Consider the following 23,952-nt stretch of genomic DNA (forward strand, 5'->3'; position numbering starts at 1 on the left):
TCGAGAAAATTGTGTATTATGCGGACGTGACCTGCTTGGTCAGTTTCTTCACAAGCAGGGTTATGATGAAAAGGTTACAAGCAGAGGTGGGTAGAGTAGCCAAACATTGTACTCAAGTAAGAGTAGCGTTACTTCAAAATAATATCACTCAAGTAGAAGTAATGGTCCATCCTCTGCGGACGCCAGAGTAACTTCAAGGCCGTCGATCGATGTGTTGTGAGGAGAACTACGCAGACGTGTCGTCAAACAACGCGCAGAAGAAGAAGTATTCCGGTTTCAGATAACAAAAATGTGTCTGTTTTGTTGTTTTTGAGCTATTACACTTATTTGAATCACAAACAAATCCAGAAAAGTAGGTGTAATTTTAAGTTTATGACTGTTATTTGTTACCATAGAATTAAAAAAATACCTTATTTTCCCTCATTTTATTCTTTAATCAAAAATCAAAATCTGAAAATTTTTTTCATTTTCGTTTTTGCTTCTAAAATGAAATTTAAAATTCCAAAAAGTACACGGACCCATAGCTATAACCGTTAACACCAGCTGGTCTTCTTCCACCCAGATTACAACATTTTTGGCGTTAATTCGTTTGACTTCATCGTTTCTCGCTGCTAGGGTTGCCCGTGTACTCATTTTCTCTGTTGATAACCCTTCGGGATGAAATTCTTCAATAAAATTTGGACATAATATGTCTTCTTTAATTGGGAACTTAAAGCGAGGAAAACGTTAAAATGTATAAGAGCTGAGGGCGCAGGAACTGTGATGACAAAAGCATTCACACCAATGAGAGGGGAGAGGGCCGTGAGGGCGTGGCTGAGAGGAGGGCGGGACTTGAAACAATCTCTTGACCAAAGTCTCATCTCGCAGGACTTGAAACAATCTCTTGGAAATAGTCTTGTCTCGTCTCATCTAAAGATTTTGTTTATAATAGATATATTATATATATATATACACATATATTACACATGAGAGACATTCAAAAAGTTTCCACACTTTTATATTTTTGCTGGAAACAATGATGGCGGGTGGAGTAGTAATTGGGCATTAAAAAGTTGGTACGATGCTCTGGGAAAATTTCATTGCAAAGGAGGGTAGCTATGGAGAAAAGTGATGTAATTTGTATTTGAAATTCTTAATAAATAGAGTTTAAAAAACACGTGGAATTGTGTGCCTCTCTGTCTGTCCGGCCAGGAAGTGCGAGGCTACAGCAATGAAGCTCAAAGAGCTGGCAAGGCGGTGCCAAGTTAATGAGTCGGAAGAAGAAAGAAGTACGAGGCTACAGCATGAAGCTGAAAGAAAGCGACTCCATCGCCAAAGTGAAACTGCTGAGGAAAGACAAATGAGAGAGAAACTCGCTTAGCCACGGATAGACGAGGGGGGTGAGAACATCCACAAAACGAAAACCGCCGACTCTGCATTTCAGTTTTTTTTCTCACAATTTCAATAGTCTTTTTACAGCACGGGCTTACACAGCTAGTATATTATAAATATATATATATATATATATATATATATATTATATATATATATATATATATATATATATATATATATATAGTGATAAAAGCTGCTATACCAGCGCTCAACCTGACACAGGAGGCACACTGAGAACACAAATAACTGCTTTATTTTTCTTTTCTTTGCCTGAGGGCATCGCCTTCCCCGTTCCCCACAGGCACAGGACAATCTCATAAGCACCAAACCACAACACCAACAAGTCTTTTTTTCTTCTCACTCTTTTCTTCTCCACTCTCCCTCCGGCAAGTTTCACCTTCCTCCTCCCAACTCTGACTGCTGAGTGGTGGCTGCTGGCTTCTTTTATAGCCCACCAAGAAGTGCTCCAGGTGTCTATGATGACCTATTTCCGGTTGCACTTCTGGGTGTGGTGGAAGAAGAGCTGCCCACACAGGTTCAGGAACAACTGCAGCACCTCCTGTCGGCACTCCCAGATCCTAACAGGGTTGTAGAGAACTCCATCTCCTATGGAGCCCTACAGGAATCCAAGGCACCACTGCCACCCAGGGAGGCTGCCATCTAGCATCCCGGGGGAGGTACTGTTCAGTCCCTGCTTGTTCTCCTGGTCCCGTGTCCCACAGGCAATACACAGTCCCAGCCACAGCACACAATGAAACACAAAGGCACATCTCTTTTCCTCTCTGGCACCACCACTCCTCCTAAGCAAGCTTTGTCCTCCTCCTCCTCCCGACTCTGGGCACTGAGTGGTGCTCACTGGCTCCTTTTATAGTTCATCTTTAGCTCTGGCTTCACTTCCGGGTGTGATGAATATGCTGCCCACGTAGCTCAGGCATGCCAAACACAGCACCCCCTGGCGGTGCCTGTAGGTCCCAACAGGGCTGTACCAAACTCCAATTCCCAGGGAGCCTTGTGGGAAACCGAGGCACTGCTCCACCCCAGGGGAGCGGCCATCTAGTGTCCAGGGGGAGGTATTGCAGTGTCCCCCAGAATATAGTGTGCATGGACACCAGCTGCCTGCCACAATATATATATATATATATATATAATATATATATATATATATATATATATTATTTATATAAATATTTATGTAAATAAATAAAACCCCATTTTAAAATACCCATTTATGACAAATATCATTAGTACATAAAAACAATATAAAACAATATAGTCAGACAGTTGTTTTGACTCGGAGTGTTCAGGTTGGTGTGGCTTATATAATAGAAAGGAAAAAAAAATGCTGCCCACCAAATGTTGCCTCACCTAGTTCACCTAAATGGTGGAGCCCACCCGGGTCACAGTGTTCCTCCTGCTTCAGATCCTTTGCCTGCTTTTGACGACTTTTCCCTTCCACCCTTAGAGTGCTTTCATTTCCTGGTCTCTGTGTTTTTTGTTACTTTTTTTTTTCAGGAATGCCCAAACCCCCCCACCGAATTGACAGGTTTCAGGGGTATCTGAAGAGTTACTTAGGAGGTCTTCATATATTGGTTTCTGCTCAGATCATCAATCACTAGGCTATTGTGATTGTCTGCATTAAAAAGAAATAAAACAAAATAAAAACTGAGCTTCCTGCCGGGCATGTGGCTTCTTACCTGTCCCCCTGGTGTGGTTGAAATCCCCTTTCACGATCTTGCAGGACTTGCCGTCTCCATTACAAACTCCACACCGATCCTCTTTAGCTGAAGAGCCAATGATGCCATCACATCCAATTTTCTAAAAAGCAACAATAACCGTATATTATTACCGGAGGGTGAGATTGCGGTGAGCGGCAGTGGCCTGATGTTCCCTAATCTCCGCCTGCCGTGCCCACTTGTAGAAATTCCTCAGAGCTCCTGTAACTCTAAGGCAGGTCAGAAAGGATCAAACTATTGAAATTATCTTCAACTGTGTAGTCTTCACTGAGGGATGGACATGAACCGATTGTAATAGCTCATGTTGGACTGATTTAGACGAGGTTCAGCATTGGTGTTGTCAGACATATGCGCCTCGGGACCACCTCCCTATCTCTGATGTGGTAAGCAATACCACTCCAGAACGAGAGGGGCCATTAGCACCAACTGTATCGTCTCTTTCTGCCACAGTTTCAAGGAGATGCCCGCTGCGGACACCTAGCTCCACCCACAGCTGGCCCCACCCTTTATGCCTCGGACAGATGGCCACCCGAAGTTGGCATCCATTTAGACTTGTGCCATCAACATGGACAGAGTGCCCACTGACAGGAACTTGTGCACAGGGCTTTACGTCTTGTTGATTTGTTCTGTTTTCCGATTACATGGGGCAGCCTGGCTAGTGCCCCGACATTCCTTTTGTTTTCCCTTCGGCCTGTTGCCCAGTCACGGTGTATAATGTGTGCTGCTTGCTATAATCAATGAATCCTTCATTTTATTCTGGGTGAGACAGAAAAGAATGGATGGTCAAGAGATGAGAATGCTATGATGGAGGGAAGACTGGAGCTTAAAGGTGAAAAGGATGTGGTGGGCGACTTTGGAGAAATGGTGCCAATGGACTGGACACATGTGGAGGGCAAGTACCGCTGCTTCACAGACCAGGGCACCTTATAAATTATCTATCTGAATCTTGTATGTTCTTCCTATGTGTGTTCTTTTCCATTTCCAACAGACTTTGGTAATTGGTGACTCTAATTTGGGAAAAATAAAGCATTTGATCTACCTACCTATTATAGTGCCTTTCACATCTGTCTACCTACGTATTTATAAAGTGCCTTTAACATCTATTATATAGTGCCTTTCACATCTACCTACCTATGTATTACATAGTGCTTTTAACATCTATTATATAGCGCCTTTCACATTTATCTACCTACATTTTATATAGTGCCTTTAACATCTATGTTCCTACATATTATATAGCACCTTTCACATGTGTTTACCTACCTATTATATAGTGCCTTTCACATCTATGTTCCTACCTATTATATAGTGCCTTTCACATCTATGTTCCTACATATTATATAGTGCCTTTCACATCTATGTTCCTACATATTATATAGCACCTTTTCGCATGTGTTTACCTACCAATTATATAGTGCCTTTCACATCTATTATATAGTGCCTTTATCATCTATGTTACTACATATTATATAGTGCCTTTCACATGTGTTTACCTACCTATTATATAGTGCCTTTCACATCTATGTTCCTACCTATTATATAGTGCCTTTCACATCTATTATATAGTGCCTTTATCATCTATGTTCCTACATATCATATAGTGCCTTTCACATGTGTTTACCTACCATCCTGATCTATCTATCATATCGCCCTTTTCATATCTATCTAATATTTCACCATCCATCTATGAATGTGTGTATCTTGTAAACCCAGCCAGCCTTGCGCTGCATGTTGCCAGCCCCCCAACCCATGACCTTGATGGCCACCCCGCCACTCATGCTCAGCACAGGCAGCCATTCCCTGTTTTTACCGTGTGCCGAGCACTGGCCCCTTTTGTGATTTTCTGTGTTGAGGGTCCACGTCTCCGCCAGGCCTTAAACGCACACAGTATACCCAACTCTCCCACTCGGCCACACGAGTAATGCATTCCTGGCAGGAAACGCATGCAACATATTTCACCTCATTAACAAACACTGGAATTACGTTTTAATAAAATGAGACCGATTTGACAAATTACGTTCAGCAGATGCACCCAAGAGTGTGGAAAACATCTGCGCTGGTAACGCCAAAGAAAACAGCCATCTGGGAGGGCGGCACATTTGAGTTCACCTGTACAAACATTCACAAAGACGCAGTAAAGTCTGAAAGCCGCCTGTTAAACTTCAATGGCCTCCCAAAAAGGAACATGTCATTGTGCTAATGCTCCAATGTCACATATCGGAAAGTGCAGCAGGACCGCGATGGAGGATTAGCTGGATATGTGACATCGAGAGTCACGAGGGTCTAACACATTAAACGGCAGTGGACGTCGCCTGGGAGAGCACAGCTTTGTGATTCCCGTGGCAGCCACTTATCTTAAGGCTGTATGTGACATTTATGGTGACGCGCGTCTGGATCACAGCTGCACATTTAGGTGGCCACACAAACAAGTCCATTTTCAGAGCAGCGACGAGAGTCACTTAGTCAACATCTTCAGGGTGGTCACAGCATTATTGGGCAGCCATTTTATAGGCTGCCAGCAATTCCGCAAATACATTTGAAATCCCACTGGAAGGGAAGTCAACATTGCTAAAGTGACAGACTGCAGGTGATCTGTACATCCATTATAGAAGACAATAAGCCAGGGGGCCAGCGCTGGGCACGAGACAGGAACAAACTCAATATAATTAATTAATTCAATGTATATAGTGCTGTTCTCACAACTCAAAAACAATTTACATAGACACTGGAGAGCCAGTTCAACTGTCACCAATGAGTAGTACCCACCCGAATGATGTGACGGCAGCCATTATAGTGCCAGCTTATTAGCTATTAGGTGGTGAAGACATAAGAGAGGTCGTGGTGTGCAGCTTAGCCAGGACATCGGGGTACACCCTACTCTTTTTGAAAGATGCCCCAGGATCTTTTATGACCACAGAGGATCAGGACCTTATTTTTATGTCTCATCTGAAGGACGGTGTCATTTTAACAGCATAGTGTCCCTGTCACTGCACTGGGGCATTGGGTTCCAGACACAGACCTCCAGGAAAGCTGCCCACTGCTGGCTTCACCAACACCTTCTTCCTAGCTTAGTGGTTTCCAGCCTTTTCTACACTCCCACAGGCCTAGAAAATGTTTGATTTCTGTTCGCACCCCCTGCAAAAGTAATACCACATTTGAAGATGAAGAAGTCAAATTTCTAGCGCTTGAACCACATACAGTACTGCGGGTGAACAAACTGAACTCAAACTCGGTGCGTAAAAATTTTAAATACAAATGGAGCGATTTTCTTTTATAAATCTCACTCTTGTAAATGTGTCCCCTGTAGACACTCAATTGATGGTCCAGGGGTTTGGGAGTATCCTGTGAAGCATGAAGTGCCACAAGGAAATGACACACGATCAACAATCGAGGGGTTGGGGGGATTGAAGCAATGATTGCCAACACACTGCTTAGCAATGAACCCCAGTCGACGAACTCTGTCCCCCCCAGATAATTTCAGAAACAGATGTTCTGCACATTAAAATTACTGCACTACTGCCAGGACCGCCTGCTGGAGACATGAGCTGAGTGTAAGCAACAGGTGTTACATACAATTCAGTACCCCCTGACCCCCCAAAATGTCAATCAAACGTCGAAATTGGTGATGTTTCACAATCAATCAAACCTTGTGACATTTTGCAATCAAACGTCAATTGGTGTCATTTCACAATCAATCAAACATAGAAATCGGTAACATTTCCCAATCAATCAAACATCAAAATCGGTAACATTTCACAATCAATCAAACCTTGGAATCGGTGACATTTTGCAATCAAACGTCAATTGGTGTCATTTCACAATCAATCAATCAAATGTCAAAATCGGTGATGTTTCATAATCAATAAAACCTTGGAATCGGTGACATTTTGAAATCAAACATTGAAATCGGTGATGTTTCACAACAAACACAACCTCGAAAATCGGTGATATTTCACAATCAATCAAACATTGAAATCGGTGACATTTCACATACAATCAAACGTCTAAATCAGTAACATTTCACAATCAATCAAACCTTGGAATCGGTGACATTTTGCAATCAAACGTCAATTGGTGTCATTTCACAATCAATCAAATGTCAAAATCGGTGATGTTTCATAATCAATAAAACCTTGGAATCAGTGACATTTTGAAATTAAATGTTGAAATCAGTGATGATTCTCAATAAACACAATCTCGAAAAATCGTGATATTTCACAATCAATCAAACATTGAAATCTGTGACATTTCACAATCAATCAAACGTCAAAATCGGTAACGTTTCACAATCAATAAAACCTTGGAATCTGTGACATTTTGCAATCAAACGTCAATTTGTGTCATTTCACAATCAATCAAATGTCAAAATCAGTGATGTTTCATAATCAATAAAACCTTGAAATCGGTGACATTTTGAAATCAAACGTTGAAATCGGTGATGTTTCACAATAAACACAACCTTAAAAATCGGTGATATTTCACAATCAATCAACTGTCAAAATCGGTGACGTTTTACAATCAATAAAACCTTGGAATCAGTGACATTTTGAAATCAAACATTGAAATCGGTGACATTTTACAATCAATCCAACCTCAAAAATCGGTGATATTTCCGCGATCAGACCTTGCATGGAAATCGATGTTGACCTCATCCTTCTCTATATAATTCTTTTCTCATGATAAGGTCCAAACTCCATTCTCTTAAAAACAAAACGTTCTTCGCCTTTACGAACGTACAAAACATCGCACAAAAATGAGAAGAGCAGTGATCCTCGTTTTATGGGCTGAAGGTGTACCAAGGGCTGAAATCCACTGAAGGTTTTCCTCACGATATGGTGGAGTGTTTACAAATTGAGAAGTTCAAAAATGGTCGGACAAATGTTAAAGAATAAGTTCGATATTTTTTGAGGCGTCATGCCTTCACAAACGTGGTATCTATGCATTTGTTGTGCGAAAATCTCTTCCAGAGTGTGGCATTTTATGTACATTTTTTAAAACTCTTTTGCCCGCTTTGCATTGGACGCAACAGCTTCTGTCTCTTCTCTTATAGTTCCAGAAACAATGTGTAGCTGAAAACTGGAAGTCATAAACACAATCAGTGGAGTCAAAAGGGAACACTCAAGAAGAAACACAAAGTTTTTAATCCAATCTTGGATATCGAGGAACTGCTCAGCTGACCTTTTATTGCCAGCACACTGTTGAAGTGTCCCGATTGCATTATGGGATTGATTTCTTTAGAAACAAGCGACGCAAAAAACCCCAGCATAGTGGCGCCGAGACCGATATTAATAACGTTTCCAATCAAATTCGGAAATGGATTTTCTGTTGTTTGTAATTTAAAAATTCTCAAAAACTTTGGAGGGAATAATTCTAGACCGTGTAAATCAGGATACCTGGTCTGCCCTCATGGTGTCCTTCGGTCTCAGCCTCTTCTCACCACATGTGCGACTCCATTTCATGACACACTGATTGCAGATGGACTACAGCAGGGTGTTTGTGAAACATCTCTTCATCTATCAATAACAAAGGTGACCTCAGTCGGACCCTACGATCTTCTGTAGGAGTCCTACACATTAAAGAGGACATCGGGCAGGTGGGCTCCTTCCAGAGGGCAGAATGAAATCTGTAAAAAGTCAGGTGCACACTGCCCTCTACTGGGCTGCCACATTAGAAGAGCTTGGGTCACCTGCAATAGAGGAGGACAGTCCCAGAGCAGGAGAGGAGACCACCAGTTCTCTCCATCTCACTTATGAACTGGTGTCCAGCTCCACCTCTGCACTCTGTTCAGTGATACTTTCCACAGCAGGACTCCTAGGGGTTTTCCCTTTGGACTTTCTCTCCATTTTAACACCGAAGTTTTCCCGATGTTGCTAGGCAACCACTTTTGGCAACTTTTAAGGGCTTGAGATAACGGATTACTTAGCCTACCAATTATAATTTGTCTACAAAGGGAATCTGATACCCGGCACATTTTGCTTTTGTTCATCTTTCCAGGGAATTGAATCGGAAGCAACACAATTTCATAGCTATCTTCACCATCTTAAATATTACGGTCTTCTGTACCTTCCTGTGTTTTAAATTTTCAATATCTAATAATCGGGTTGTGCAAAATTCTATCCCAGAGTCCGCAAATGTAAGAATGTCACAAGCAGCTACCAGTTTCCTTTCATGCTTTCATGGCATTTCCAGAAGAAGTGGCACAGTAGGGCACAGGTTTACTTTCTGAATTGTCACATATCTTCAATTGGAGAGGCTTCATGCTACGGCAATTCATTTGGTGATGAGGATGGGATTAGCACCATGGACGGGTGGAGTGTGGTGGTGACGCAGTGCAGAAAAGGTGGGACAACTTGACTGTTGCTACCAGGATCTGTTTCACTCACAGTGTCCCAGTGCTACTTAAATGGATTACAAATCCCAGCAACCTCGGTAGTCTTCCACCATTGGCTAACTTTAAAGTATTGTGAGGATTGCTGTGAAGAAGAAGAATTAGGCAGGATCTTTAAAAAGGAACCGAAAGAAACCGCGATCATCTGTAACTATCTGTTTCTACAATTCTCTTCTATTGGATTACAAACATGACGACTATTGGATTACAGTTGCATTCCAGATTTATGCACTTGGCATGCGATTTTGTCGGAGTTGGTAAACTTCTTCGTACAGAGACGTGGAACATGGTAGGACAAAACTTACATAACATTCAGGAAATGTTTCACGTGCCATCTCCATTCATTTTCACCATAATCACATCTGTGGAACCCAAAAACGGCACCCGTTGGTGTCCATAGTGTGGATTGGGGTTGGGAAGGTGGAAAGTTCTGGAGTGCACGCTGCTTGAGGTATGTAAACAGTGCCACCTGGTGTACTCCATAATTGGTTTTCAGTAGTATTCAACTTCACCATCCCCCCTCAGTGCCCATAGCACTTAACAAATCAGCGCACCTCCTGTCTCTAGTGTGGGAATAACAGAAAGATCGGGAGTGCATGCCACTTCTCTTACATTAACAACCAGCCCTGGTGTCCTCTATTAGCACACTTTCAGTATTATTAGACGTCGAGGTCCTTTGGTCCCCTCTGTAGAGTGTGCACCCCTTGACTTATCAAAATGCCTCCCCTAGCTGGCCGTACCGTGGGCATAACAGAAAGGTACAAAGTTACATAAGCAGTGCCCTTCACTGACTGGAGTGCACGCCCCTTACCAGTCATAAATGGTGCCTCTCCAATGCCTTTGTTGCCTAATGGAGTGACTGTCTCTGATACCAGCACCCCACAGATCCATCGTTATCAGAGTCTCTGGGGAAATCCTAACAAATCTTTGTGAGTTGGTGTGGTTTTTCTTGGTTTGAATTTAGTTACCAGTTTACAACTTCAATTTTTGGGTTTAGAACAAATACATGATGGATTCTTGGGTTTTCAGAATTGTCCACTGTATTATAATTAGTCTGTATACTTAATATACTGTATGTATTAAATAGGATGTTTCCTAAAAAACTTTAAGAATGCCCCACAGACAGGGGATCACATTCAACCCCTGCCTTATATGGAGCACAGCAGTGTAGACACTTTCTTTTATACAGATTTGTTGGAAAAGTCGTAAACTCCTCCAGAGAGCATTCAAAATAAATCTGCACTGGACTTCAATTCCCAGCCTGCTTTCATGGAGATGGGGTGGGCGGTTCCTTAACAGTGACGGACAGGTGGCCCCGCCTCTTAGGGAATCAACCCACAAAACACAAGGAACAGAAGAGAACTGCAAACCACACAAAGACACGACATAATAAGTAAAGAGAATAAAATGAACATAGAGTTCATAATTAGACAAAAAAAAAAATAAATGAACACAAGAATATAACATACAATGGAAAACAATACTGCAAAGTGAACGAAGGAGCAATTTAAACACAAATGCCAAAAGTGAATTCTCCATGGATGGAAAAAATAAATAAATAAATAAAAGGGAAGCGAAAATCCATGTAGTAGTGACAACATTGCCAGAAATTTAATTAAAAAAGAAACCAGAATCCTAACAGATGGATGGCCCCCCTCAGCTGACGCAGAATCTTTTTCAGACGGCCACCAGTCCAAAAGAAACGGGTGGGAGGATTCCCTCCATCGTGACCTCATACTGTGTGTGACACCGTTACGCCATGTGGGAGACCCCCTTTGATTACCTTTCAGTTTCCAACGGTCCTGCCATTTGGTGGTTTTGGGGGGGGGGGGGGGGCTGAATATAAACATGAACGCTTTTTCCGATGATATCAACACAAACCTTTACAACAGTAGTTAATGTCTACATCAAAGGAGAGCTGCGTCCCTGCCAAATGGCTTGCCTGTTAATTTCTCCCATATGCAAAAAAAAGCAAAACAGCTGCCTCAGCCAATCACAAATAAAGACGGCATATGCCCGTGCAACATGCCGCCAAATGAATAACATAATACTAGGAATGGGTGCCACGTGGTGCTGGTCTGTAGTCGGATGTCTCCAAGAAGTGACTTCTCCCTGATACGCATGATTATTTCTTTATTTCTAACAGGGGTTACTAATTTCATTATATATTTTAGCATAGCCTACATTTATAAGAGAGGAGATAATAATTATTTTGTCCAACCATCCATCCATTTTCCAACCTGTTGAATCCGAACACAGGGTCGCGGGGGTCCGCTGGAGCCAATCCCAGCCAACACCAGGGCACAAGGCAGGAACCAATCCCGGGCAGGGTGCCAACCCACCGCAGGGCACACACAAACACACCCACACACCAAGCACACACTAGGGTCAATTTAGAATCGCCAATCCACCTAACCAGCATGTCTTTGGACTGTGGGAGGAAACCGGAGCGCCCGGAGGAAACCCACGCAGACACGGGGAGAACATGCAAACTCCACGCAGGGAGGACCCGGGAAGCAAACCCACTGCGCCACCGTGCCACCCTATTATTTTGTCTATTTGCCTAATTATTTTTAAATTACATTGTCTGTATTTGTAAGAGAGGATTCTAATTAACCCTTCAAACTCTTTTCTGCTACTTTGATTTAACTGGCTAGACCTTCGTCAGCCTTCACTCAACATTCACGTTCTAACCCTCAAAGTAAAGGTCGGACCAGTTCTTCTTCAGAATTTTTATGGCTGGGAAATTAGATATTGTCTGTCACACGATTACTCGTGGACCACTGGGGCTTGAACTTTGACCTTGTTCATAATCAAAAGTTTATAACCTGATTCACCCTGATAACTCGTATCATGTGACTGACACAAAGTTACTGGGGTCCGTGTCTTTCTTATGGCAAAATGCATAGCTAATGTGATAAATTCTGCTCGGAACTTGTAATATTTCTATTGCACTATTATGTTGTACCAGTAATGGCACACTTGACTTGATCATTCTCAGTTTCCATCCTCTTTCTCTGTACGTTTAGCATTCGTTTGCTCAGAGGTTGATGCGCTTGCTGCTTCCTGAGCGGCTCTTCTTTTCTCCACCCTAGTGGCCCACTTCTTCTCTTCTTTCGTCGGCATCTTTTCACGTTAAATCTGATTAAGTCAGTGTTTGTGTGGCAATTTCTCAACACGTTTTCTTTAATTTTTCATTTAAGCTGGGACTTAAATCATTCTTCAGTAAGATTGAAGACTTAAGATATGAAGAGGTAGGGGAAGTGACAGCGAAGGTGGTAGGGATGAAAATGGCGCCCATACGCATGCGCTACACGGCTGCCCTGTTGTGCGCTGCCGAGAGTTGATTCTACAATATAATAAAATTAAAAGAGGAATAAACTTGGAGGTCAATCATCACCCTGAAAGCAGATAGTAGACGTCACATAGTATATGTGTACCAAATTTCAGGTCAATAGGTCAAACAGTTTGTGAGCTGCAGGCGACTGTAACAGCACACTGTAAGCTGCTGTGTTTTGCCTAAAACGATATACTCTCTGGTCATCGGTCTTGTTCATTCTAGCTATTCTCATGCAATCAGCGTCTCTTTGTCACCGCTGGATGGCGTTTTACTCGGCCTCATTTGCCTTTGTAATTCTGGCACAGTTTGACCGCAGGTTGCTGACGTCGATTAGCCCCTTCCTCAGTCTCATTTGCTCTTGTGATTCTCTTTCACTCAGCGTCGGCCCGTCTTCGTTGTATGGTCTGTTCTTTACTCTCATTTGCTCTTGCAATTCCCTTTCGCTCTGTCTGTCGTAAATGCTCAGTGCGCTCCTCATAGTTTTCATATTCTTGCTCTACACGTTTAGCATTCGTTTGCTCAGAGGTTGATGCGCTTGCTGCTTCCGGAGCTGCTCTTCTTCTTTTCTCCACCCTAGTGGCCAGCTTCTTCTCTTCTTTCTTTTCGCGTTAAAACTGATCAAGTCAGTGTTTGTGTTGCAATTACTGAGTACGTTTTCTTTAATTTTTCACTTATGCTGGCACTTAAATCATTCCTGAGGCAGATTGAAGACTTAAGATATGAAGAGGTAGGGGAAGTGACGGCGAAGATGGTAGGGATGAGAATGGCGCACGTACACATGTGCCGCACCGCCACCCTGCTGGACACTGCCAGGTGTTGATTATACAATAAAATAAAATAAAAATAAAAAGAGGAATAACCTTGGAGGACAATCATCACCCCGAAAGTGGATAGTAGACGTCACGTAGAATATGTGTACCAAATTTCAGGTCAATCGGTCAAACGGTTTGCGATCTACAGGTGATTTAAACTCCTGGACAGACAAACGGACAGCCACGCTAGCGTATTATATGTACAGCTTGAGGATTTCTTGTGTTCTGTTCTGTGCATCGTGTTGTATTGACCCCCATTTTTTTTTTGACAACTACTGCACGCCCAACCTACCTGGATAGGGGTCTCTATTTGAACTGCCTTTCCCAAGATTTCTTCCTGTTCTGCCCCACATCTTGTTAGCTGTTATTTGTTGAGCTATGATCCCCCTTCATCTTGTCATTTATTAACACACCAGTCAGTCACGTCCCACACTCACAGTGGTGCTATAAAAGTCAATGAAACTCACGTAAGTCCCATAATAAACATTTGAATACGATACACCCCATGTGTCTCATGTAGGCACCACTTTATCATGTCTGAAATGTATCTTTAGGGCAGTGGTTCTCAATCTGTGGGGCGGGCCCCCCTAGGAGGGCGCGAAGTAACAAAAAGGGGGGCACGAAGATGTGAAAAAAAGAAAACAAGTATCGAAAATATGAAAAATACATCTATTGAAACCAAAACAAATTAACTTAAACTACATTCTGATACTAGAAAAATAAATTTAGAGTTAGATAAATGTCGATAAAAGTTAAGTAGGTATAATAAAATATGCATCAAAGATATACCATTAATTAAAAATGAACAAATTGGTATTAGTGGATTCCTTTCAAAAAAACATTAGGGGGGGCGCGATTAAAACTTATGAAAACTCAGGTCGCAAATACTTAAAGGTTGAGAAACGCTGCTTTAGGGTATATAAACTATGGGTCTGGTTAGTTGCAGTACGCAGCGATTTGAACCTCTGTCTACGCACTCCTCTTTGTCTTGATCCAACCGTGGAAATCACTCACCTTGTAAGTGTCTTTTAAAGGTTTATTGTCTAATATACACTGTCTTCCATGTATTGCTTTGTAAATCATTCTTTATTGTCTATGGTTGTACACCTGTATATACCTGTATGTTTCTTTTGTATATATTTCAGTTCAGATAGATAGATAGATAGATAGATAGATAGATAGATAGATAGATAGATAGATAGATAGATAGATAGATAGATAGATAGATAGATAGATAGATAGATAGATAGATAGATAGATAGATAGATAGATAGATAGATAGTGTGATGGACGACCAGCTATGGACTCCGGTCGCCACCCCCAGGCCGCTAGGAGGAGCCCTCCGGACAGCATATTCGTGCCCCGAGTTCCAGCAGGGCCTCATGGACTTTGTAGTGTTGTGACACAGCCCTGCTGGATACCTTGGGGGCCGCCAGGAGTCGCTGTAAGAGGGCTAGTGGGCTCTTGCATGCCCTATAACCCGGGAGTGCATGTTAGTCACGTGACTCGAGGAAGTGACATGCTCCCGGGATGAAGAAGAAGACTGTTTGCCCTGACCCGGAAGGAAATGGACTTGTGGGTTGTGCTTAGAACCACTTCAGGGTCAGGAGCTATAAAAGGACTCTGGGAAGCCCAGAACATTGAGCTGAGCTGGGAGGTAGGAGGGCGAAGTGTCTGGGAGTGGAGGATTGTATTGGTTATTGTAGAGTTTAATAAGTATATGAGTGTGGTGTGTGTAGTGCTTGGTGCACTGTACAATTATAAAATAAATAGTTATTGTACTTTCACCTGGTCTGAAGAGTGGTACCTGAGGGTTCGAGAGGTGGACAAACGCTATATCTGCTACAATAGATAGATAGATAGCGTAGTAGGCAAGATTAAAAGTTCAGATAGATAGATAGATAGATAGATAGATAGATAGATAGATAGATAGATAGATAGATAGATAGATAGATAGATAGATAGATAGTGGGCGGCACGGTGGCGCAGTGGGTAGCGCTGCTGCCTCGCAGTTGGGGGATCTGGGGACCTGGGTTCGATTCCCAGGCCCTCCCTGCGTGGAGTTTGCATGTTCTCCCCGTGTCTGCGTGGGTTTCCTCCGGGGGCTCCGGTTTCCTCCCACAGTCCAAAGACATGCTGGTTAGGTGGATTGGCGATTCTAAATTGGCCCTAGTGTGTGCTTGGTGTGTGGGTGTGTTTGTGTGTGTCCTGCGGTGGGTTGGCACCCTGCCCAGGATTGTTTCCTGCCTTGTGCCCTGTGTTGGCTGGGATTGGCTCCAGCAGACCCCCGTGACCCTGTGTTCGGATTCAGCGGGTTGGAAAATGGATGGATAGATAGATAGATAGATAGATAGATAGATAGATAGATAGATAGATAGATAGATAGATAGATAGATAGATAGATAGATAGATAGATAGATACTTTATTAATCCCAAGGGGAAATTCACACACGAGGTACGTCCAGTAAAAGCCTTCAAGAAAGCTCACCCCTTGTCGTTTTTTTATGTGGATGTGCCCAGTTGTTTAAGCTCTCTACGGCCGCATTGCACGGACAGCGCGGAGTGAGGCAGAAAACTTCAATTTTTTTTTTTAGGGGGGTTTTCCCTTGTCTTCTTAGAGAGTGAAGGCTGGGGGGCTGTCAAAAGGCATGACCTGTCAAAGCCCATTGCGGCCCTCCTTGTGTGATTTTGAGCTATCCTCTTTAATAAAATCCCTGTGTGCGTCCATGTGTCCGTGTGTGTGTGTCTTCTGGTGAAATGCACATGCGTGGGGCACAGTGTGACGCTTTCAAAGCAGATGCTTCAAAGGCCGCCTGACGCGTCACACAAGACAGAGAGGGCGGGACCTATAAAATATCGTGCGGCCGATCCAATCGGATTTCGGTAAATGAGGTAAGACCTAAAACATAACGCATGAAAAATCCAATCGGGTACTGAGACGCGGAGACCAGCTTCCCCAGAGAGGTGGGATTAGTGTTTTTTGTTGTGCAAGTGTTCACTCTGAGGATGTCAAATTTGTGATTAACAAACTTGGCCCAGTAAAGTGTGAAGTGTTTTCCTAAATATACAAATTTTCATGATATTACAATAGGATGACTTTTAAAAGTAGATTTATTTTCACGCACATAAAATCCGTTGCTGGGGAGACGTCATACATACAATAATCAGCTGCATGCCAGCACAGATTAAAATACTTGCTGGAGAGATGTATTACTGTGAGAGAAAATTAAAAGCACACAATACAGTGACGCATATTACAGCCACATACAAGCCAGTATTACTGTAACAGAAAATAGACGGTCCTTTGCCATTTAATATAGACTGTTCCTACTAATGTTTATGCACTACTATTCTAGCACCCGTTATTGTAACGGGCTTAATGTCTAGTATAGAAATAAATTGTATTGAATTGTATTGTATTGTATAAACAACAGGCCGCGGCTGAGAGATAAAGATGAGCAGAGACATCTGCTGAGTGTGACACAAGTTGCAGAGGCTGAGTACATGATAGGAAGGAGAAAAGAAAATGGCAGCTCCGGCATCTGCTGTGCACAGCCTGCTGGTACTTGTGAAATGTGGCTAAAGGCAACCTCCACGAAACTCTCGGGGGGGGGGGGGGGGTTTTGTCTTCCTTATGGCAAATTGCATAAGGCAGCTGTTTGAGAGGTTGTCCGAAAAAAATGAGCCACAACATCTGCAGAGTGTGCAAAAGACGATTACGCAGCAGAAAGAAGAAGGTCAGCCCTGCCTTTCCGATGCGTGCAAGTTGTTGGGACTTGCAAAGTGCCAGGGCCGAAACCTTAAACTTGGAAGGACCGGATGTCCGCGCATTTTCTAATTGGGCCCTACCATGCACCCGATGCTGCTAGGATAGTCTGTAGACCCCCATCTCCATAACCCTAAATTAGATTAAGTGGGTTTGAGGTTTCTGTGTTCTGCCTGGGATGAAAGGTGGTCCCGTCCAGATTTAGGTCCTGCACTTCTCCTGATGATGCCAGGATAGCCTCTGGCCCCCAATGACCCTAAATTAGATTAACTGAGAGTGAGGTTTCTGTATTAAGTTACATCTGGGATGGACTGATATCCCGTCAAGAATTGGGTCCTGTCATGCACCCGATGCTGCTAGGATAGTCTCTAGACTCCCCATCTCCATAACCCTAAATTAGATTAACTGAGTGTGAGGTTTCTGGGTTAGGTTACATCTGGGATGGGCTTATATCCTGTCATGAATTGGGTCCTGCCATGCACCTGATGCTGCTGGATAGGCTCTGTCCCCCCATAACTCTTGAATTAGATTAAGTGGGTCTGAGGTTTCTGTGTTCTGTCTGTGATGAAAGGTGGTCCCTTCCAGAATTAGGTCCTGCTCTTCTCCTGATGCTGCTACGATACGCTCTGTCCGCCCCGGCGCCCCCCCCAATAACTGTGGATTGGTTTGAGGTTTCACTTATTTGGGATGGACTGCTGTTCCATCCATGGTTGCCTCCTACTTTAAGATAGGCTCTGCGCTTAAAGCCCCCACACCCTGTCCCATTGCAGCATTGTGTTTAAATGCCTTTGCATTTTCTAGTTCATGAAATGAGAGATCCTGCAATACGGAAGGTAAGAAGGGTAAATAATGCAGGCTGTCACACTGAGTCAGTCCCCACACTGTACCTGGCACTTGCCATTCACACACAGATCGCTTTCGTATGGTCCACATGGGGTGCCATCGAGCACTCGCTCCGCTGCCAGTTCCGGAGAGTCTCGGCCCAGCGGAGTACAGAAGAGGGCACACGGCTTATCTGAAAGACAGAAAAAAAAAACACAAGAGGCTGAGTCAACTCAATGACCGAAATCTCAGAGCAGTTCATGTAAATGACGAGCCGCTGCCACTGAAGTCACTTTATTAAATCGGTGTTTCTGGGCAAAGGTGCTTAGCTGATGTTAATGTCTCTAAATGGAAGTGTCATGTCAGCCAGGAGGAAGCCTCTGTCCAACTCGCTACTCTTATTACTCGATCATTTAGTTTTGATGACATTCACGTGACACAGATAAGCAGCCAAATATGATATGTGGAGTCCAAAGTGAAAGCAGATGAGCACTTCTGACCGATTTAGCCTCGTCAGTTTTGTTCTATACATGTTGGGACTGTAATATTAAGGAACATTTTGAAATTTCGGTCAGTGGGATGGTGAGGTCCATAACTCTGAGGCCCCATCCAGTCCAGTCTGTAGATGGCATGTTCTCCCCAGGTCTGTGTGGGTATTCTGGATTGGCTGGGACCCTCTAAAGACAGCTCTGTGTGTGTGTGTGTGTGTGTGTGTGTGTGTGTCTTTCCTAATCAGTCCAATCAGCTGTATTGACCACACCAAAGATGGTGTAGAAACATCTCAGAGATGATCATTAGAGCGGACTGCACATGAGCCAAAGCAAAGAGTCTGAATACTTGGGTCAGTGTGAGATTTCCAATTTTTTTTTTTTTTTTTTTTAATAAATTTGCAAAAATTCCTAAAGTTCTGCTTTCGCTTTGTCATTTCGGGGTATTGAGTGTTGCTTGAGGAAGAAATAATAAAAATGAATGTAAATGATTTTAAGCACAATGCTGCAACAGGACAAAATGTGGAAAACGTGAAGGGTCTGAAGACTTTGTGAAGGCCCTGTGTTGTCATGGTACACATAGGATGGACTGGTGTCCCATCTAGAATGGAGGCCTGCTGTGCACCCCATGCTACCTAAAATAGGCTCTGCCCCCCAATCCCATGACCCAGGATTATTTTAGGTGGGTTTCAGGTTTCTATGTTATGCTACACCTAGAATGGACTGGTGGCCCATCCGGAATTGGGACCTGCTGTGCACTCGATGCTGATAAGCTCGGCTCTGGTCCTCCATGATCCTGGATTAGTTTAGGTGTGTTTGAGGTTTCTACGTTATGATATATCTGGGGGAGACTGGTGTTCCATCCAGAATTGGGGCCTGCTGTGCACCCGATGCTGGCTAAATTGAGCTCTGCCCCCCAAACTCATGACCCTGGATTAGTTTAGGTGATTTTCAGGTTTCTATGTTATGTTACATCTGGGATGGACTGGTGTCCCATCCAGAATCGGGGCCTGCTGTATACCTGATACTGATAGGCTCGGCTCTGGTCCTTCAACACCCTGAATTTGCTTAGGGTTTGAGGTTTCTATGTTATGTTACATCTGAATTTTACCGTAGGATTAATACAGTTTAATCTGGGATTGATTTGGGGTCCCATCAAAGGTTGGCTCCTGCTCAACAACTGATGCTGCTAGGACAAGCTCTGAACCCCCAATTGACCCTGGATTGGATTAATTGGGTTTGAGGTTTCCATGTTGCCTCTGGAATGGACTGGTGTCCCATCCAGGGTTGGCTCCTGATGATGTCAGGATATCCTCTGCCCCCAAAGACCCTGAATTAGATTAAGTGGGAGTGAGGTTCTGTTTTATATTACATCTGGGATGTACTGATGTCCCATCTAGAACTGGGTCCTGCCATGCATTTGATGCTTATAGAATAGGCTCTGACCCCCCCATAACCTCAAATTAGATTAAGTGGGTTTGAGGTTTCTGTGTTATATTTGGGATGACAGATTTAGGTCCTGCTCTTCGCCTGATGCTGCAAGGAAAGGCTCTGCCTCCCAGGACCCTGGATTGGGTTAAGTGAGTTTGAGGTTTCTGTGTTAGGTTACATCTGGGATGGACTGATGTCCCATCCAGGGTTGGCTCCTGGTGATGACAGGATAGCCTCTGGCTCCCAGGGACCCTGAATTAGATTAAGTGAATGTTAGTTTTTTGTGTTATGACTGGCATTCCATCCAGAATTGGGACCTACCATGCACCCGATGTTTTTAGGATAATCTCTGACCCCAACCCACGAACTCCATAACCTTAAATTAGATTAAGTGGGTTTGAGGTTTCTGTGTTGTGTCACATCTGGGATGGACTGATGTTCCATCCTGAATTGAGTCCCACCATACACCTCATGCTACTAGGATTGGCTCTTGCCCCCAATAACCCTGAATTAGATTTAGTGGGTTTGAGGTCTCTGTGTTAGGTTACATCTGGGATGGACTGATGTCCCATCCAGGGTTGGCTCCTGATGATGACAGGATATCCTATGCCCCCAAGAGACCCTGAATTAGATTAAGTGGGTGTGAGGTTTCTGTTTTATATTACACCTGGGATGTACTGATGTCCCATCTAGAACTGGGTCCTGCCACGCACTTGATGCTTCTAGAATAGGCTCTGACCCCCCCCCCCCCCCCCATAATCTCAAATTAGATTAAGTGGGTTTGAGGTTTCTGTGTTATATCTGGGATGAAAGGGTGTACACCAAGAATTAGGTCCTGCTTTTCACATGATGATGCCAGGATAGCCTCTGGCCCAAAATGACCCCAAATTAGACTAAGTGGGTGTGAATTTTCTGTATTAGGTTACATCTGGGGTGGATGTCCGCGCATTTTCTAATTGGGCCCTATCATGCACCCGATGCTGCTAGGATAGTCTCTAGATGCCCCCATCTCCATAACCCTAAATTAGATTAAGTGGGTGTGAGGTTTCTGTGTTCTGCCTGGGATGAAAGGTGGTCCCGTCCAGATTTAGGTCCTGCGCTTCTCCTGATGATGCCAGGATAGCCTCTGGCCCCCAGTGACCCTTAATTAGATAAACAGAGTGTGAGGTTTCTGTATTAGGTTACATCTGGGATGGACTGATATCCCGTCCAGAACTGGGTCCTGCCATGGACCTGATGCTGCAAGGATAGGCTCTGGCCCCTCATAACGCCTGAATTAAATTAAGTGGGTCTGAGGTTTATGTGTTCTGTCTGGGATGAAAGGTGGTCCCTTCCAGAATTAGGTCCTGCTCTTCTCCTGATGCTGCTATGATTCGCTCCGGCCCCCCAATGATTGTGGATTGGTTTGAGGTTTCTGTTATCTGGGATGGATTGCTGTTCCATCCATGGTTTCCTCCTTCTATAGAATAGGCTCTGCCCTTAAAGCCCCCACACCCTGTCCCATTGCAATATTGTGTTTAAATAAAAACGCTGTCTTTGCATAAAACCGCAGCAAACTTTAGCAAACAAAAGTTCATGCAAGGTTGAGCACAAGAGAGGCTGCAGAAATTTCCACATCTCAGCACTCGAGAGCTAAACATCCGGTTATGAATTTTTACCAAAAAAAATGCATTTGGCTAACAGCTGTTAACTCTCTTAGAATAAAGACGCCTGTAATCGCATCAAAGGCTTCTTAATCCTTGCGGAAGGCCTCTCGTACAAACGCCGCAAAGACAATTCTGCTGTCTCCTTGAGGAGATCCCTGCTTACTGTGAATTATTATCTCCACGCATGGCACTGCTTGCACCCTTCATGAATTTCTAACACGAGAACAAATACATTTTGCGCGGTGCTTGATGAAAAGAATTGATTTTTGCTACACACCCTGCTGACTCCTGGGAGAAGTTTTAAGCCCTAAGCAGTCCATTACATAATGCGAGCTGTTAATCTAAAGACGGAGGAAAGAAAAGCGGAGCTCCGTTCTCAACAGCCGGAGTAATTCAAGGCCTTACTGGGCGAGTCGTGGATCACGTCGCTGTGATCCCAGTGGTGGCTCTGACAATAAATGTTTTAGACAATATCGCAGCTTAAGAAAATGCAACAGGATCGGTGTTTAAACTGATTTAAGCTTCTTTCGGGATTGAAATGTGACTCTGTGTCTTACTGTCACCTACTTTTAGACTTAGACTTAGTTCCTCCCACGCAGGGTGGCGCATTGGGCGCTAAGAGATCGCCAACGAATTCAGTCAGCGGCAGCAGCTTCGGCTTCGTCCCATGATATATCTATAGCGCGTAGGTCTTCGTTGAAAGAATGCCGCCATGTTCAATTTGGGCGGCCATGCTTTCGTGTGCCACAGGCGGGCGTCCAGCTCATAGCGATCTTTGGAAGGCGATGTATCGGTTTGGCCAGCAAATCGAAAGCGGCGTTAAGCTACTGCCGGTCCCAAGCCCGGATGAAAAAGGAGAAGGGTTGGGCGTCGGGCCAGCACCCCTACCCCGTAAAAACAAAACCTGCTACTGAAATGCCAAGAGAATCACTGTCACCTATAGATGCACGATTATGACAAATGATAATTCCTTATCATATTGCAGTTGTGAGTTATTTCAGTTAGCAGCACTGCTGTGATACAGTATATGTACAGTAAAACCATCGCATCTGCAAACACGGTTTCCACACTTTACCGTCACCCGAAAATATTAAATGGAAAATTCCAGAAATAAATGATCGCCACATTCATGGCCAGATTAAGGTGGGTGCTATTGATGCTGCAGCATTAGGCCCATTCCTGAAATAGGCCCAGATGAAAAGAGACGAGAATTTTCCGGAAGCTGAACAGTTTTCCTTTGCTATATTAACCTTAAAATAATTCTTAGAATGAAATTTGGAGTCCGACTTTCGGACGCCTAGACACAGCGTTACTTATTATACAGGTACTATTGTTCTTTGCGCCGTGACGTAACTATAACGTCGTCGTGTTTATTGTTAACCGAAGACTTTTACGTTAAACAGTTTACTTAGTAATTTAGCTGCGTTTTTTGAAATATCTTGGGGATTCTTGCCACTTTATTATTGTTCGGTAAATGCCACGTAGTAAATTTTTCACTTTGAAAGTTAGTTGTACAGTAAAAGTCGATGGCTATTTAAAATGGTTATCTGTAAAGATAAAACTAAAAGCTGGCCCGTGGGCCCAGCATGGATGTTTAGAATTTTTAAAATCCTCGACAGGATTCTGGTCTATTATGAAATTTAAGTCGTGGACAAATTTTTACCCTCAAGAGCCTGAACTGAGTCACTTTGACCCAATGTCTCTGCAAATTATTTTTTTCTTATTCTGTTTCGTAAGAGAAATTTTGTGTATTTCATTGTTAGGTTTTCTGCATTAAGTGCACTTTTCAGACAATTGCTATTGAATGTTGATGTTACATAGTTTGATATTAATCTCGAGTTGTTACAATACTATCCATCCATCCATCCATTATCCAACCCGCTACCTCCTAACTACAGGGTCACGGAGGTCTGCTGGAGCCAATCCCAGCCAACACAGGGCGCAAGGCAGGGAACAAACCCCGGGCAGGGCGCCAGCCCACCGCAGTTACGATACTACGTTGTTATTATTTTTCATGTTCAATAAAGGCTGGCTGGTTGCGTCGCAAGCAATTAAGGCTCCTTGGTCGGTCTGAGTGTGCATGTACGGTGAGTGTCGAATGCACAGGCACTAATGCTGAGAAAAAATAGGCATTTTTTACGCTGCAGCATCA

At 43.5% G+C, this 23,952-nt stretch overlaps 1 protein-coding gene across 1 annotated transcript in view; it reads right to left on the reverse strand.

Annotated features, from left to right (window-relative positions):
• The window catches only part of adamts17 (ADAM metallopeptidase with thrombospondin type 1 motif, 17), a 207,133-nt gene that overhangs the window by 63,315 nt on the left and 119,866 nt on the right, over positions 1-23,952 (reverse strand). The window contains exons 14-15 of the mRNA XM_028823153.2: positions 18,301-18,428; positions 3,069-3,189 (exon numbers count right to left, since the gene is read on the reverse strand). Of these exons, the coding sequence (XP_028678986.1) occupies positions 3,069-3,189; positions 18,301-18,428 (249 nt within the window). The remainder of the gene's footprint in view (positions 1-3,068; positions 3,190-18,300; positions 18,429-23,952) is intronic.

Source organism: Erpetoichthys calabaricus, chromosome 17, assembly GCF_900747795.2.
Source record: "Erpetoichthys calabaricus chromosome 17, fErpCal1.3, whole genome shotgun sequence".
Taxonomy (NCBI): Eukaryota; Metazoa; Chordata; class Cladistia; order Polypteriformes; family Polypteridae; genus Erpetoichthys; species Erpetoichthys calabaricus.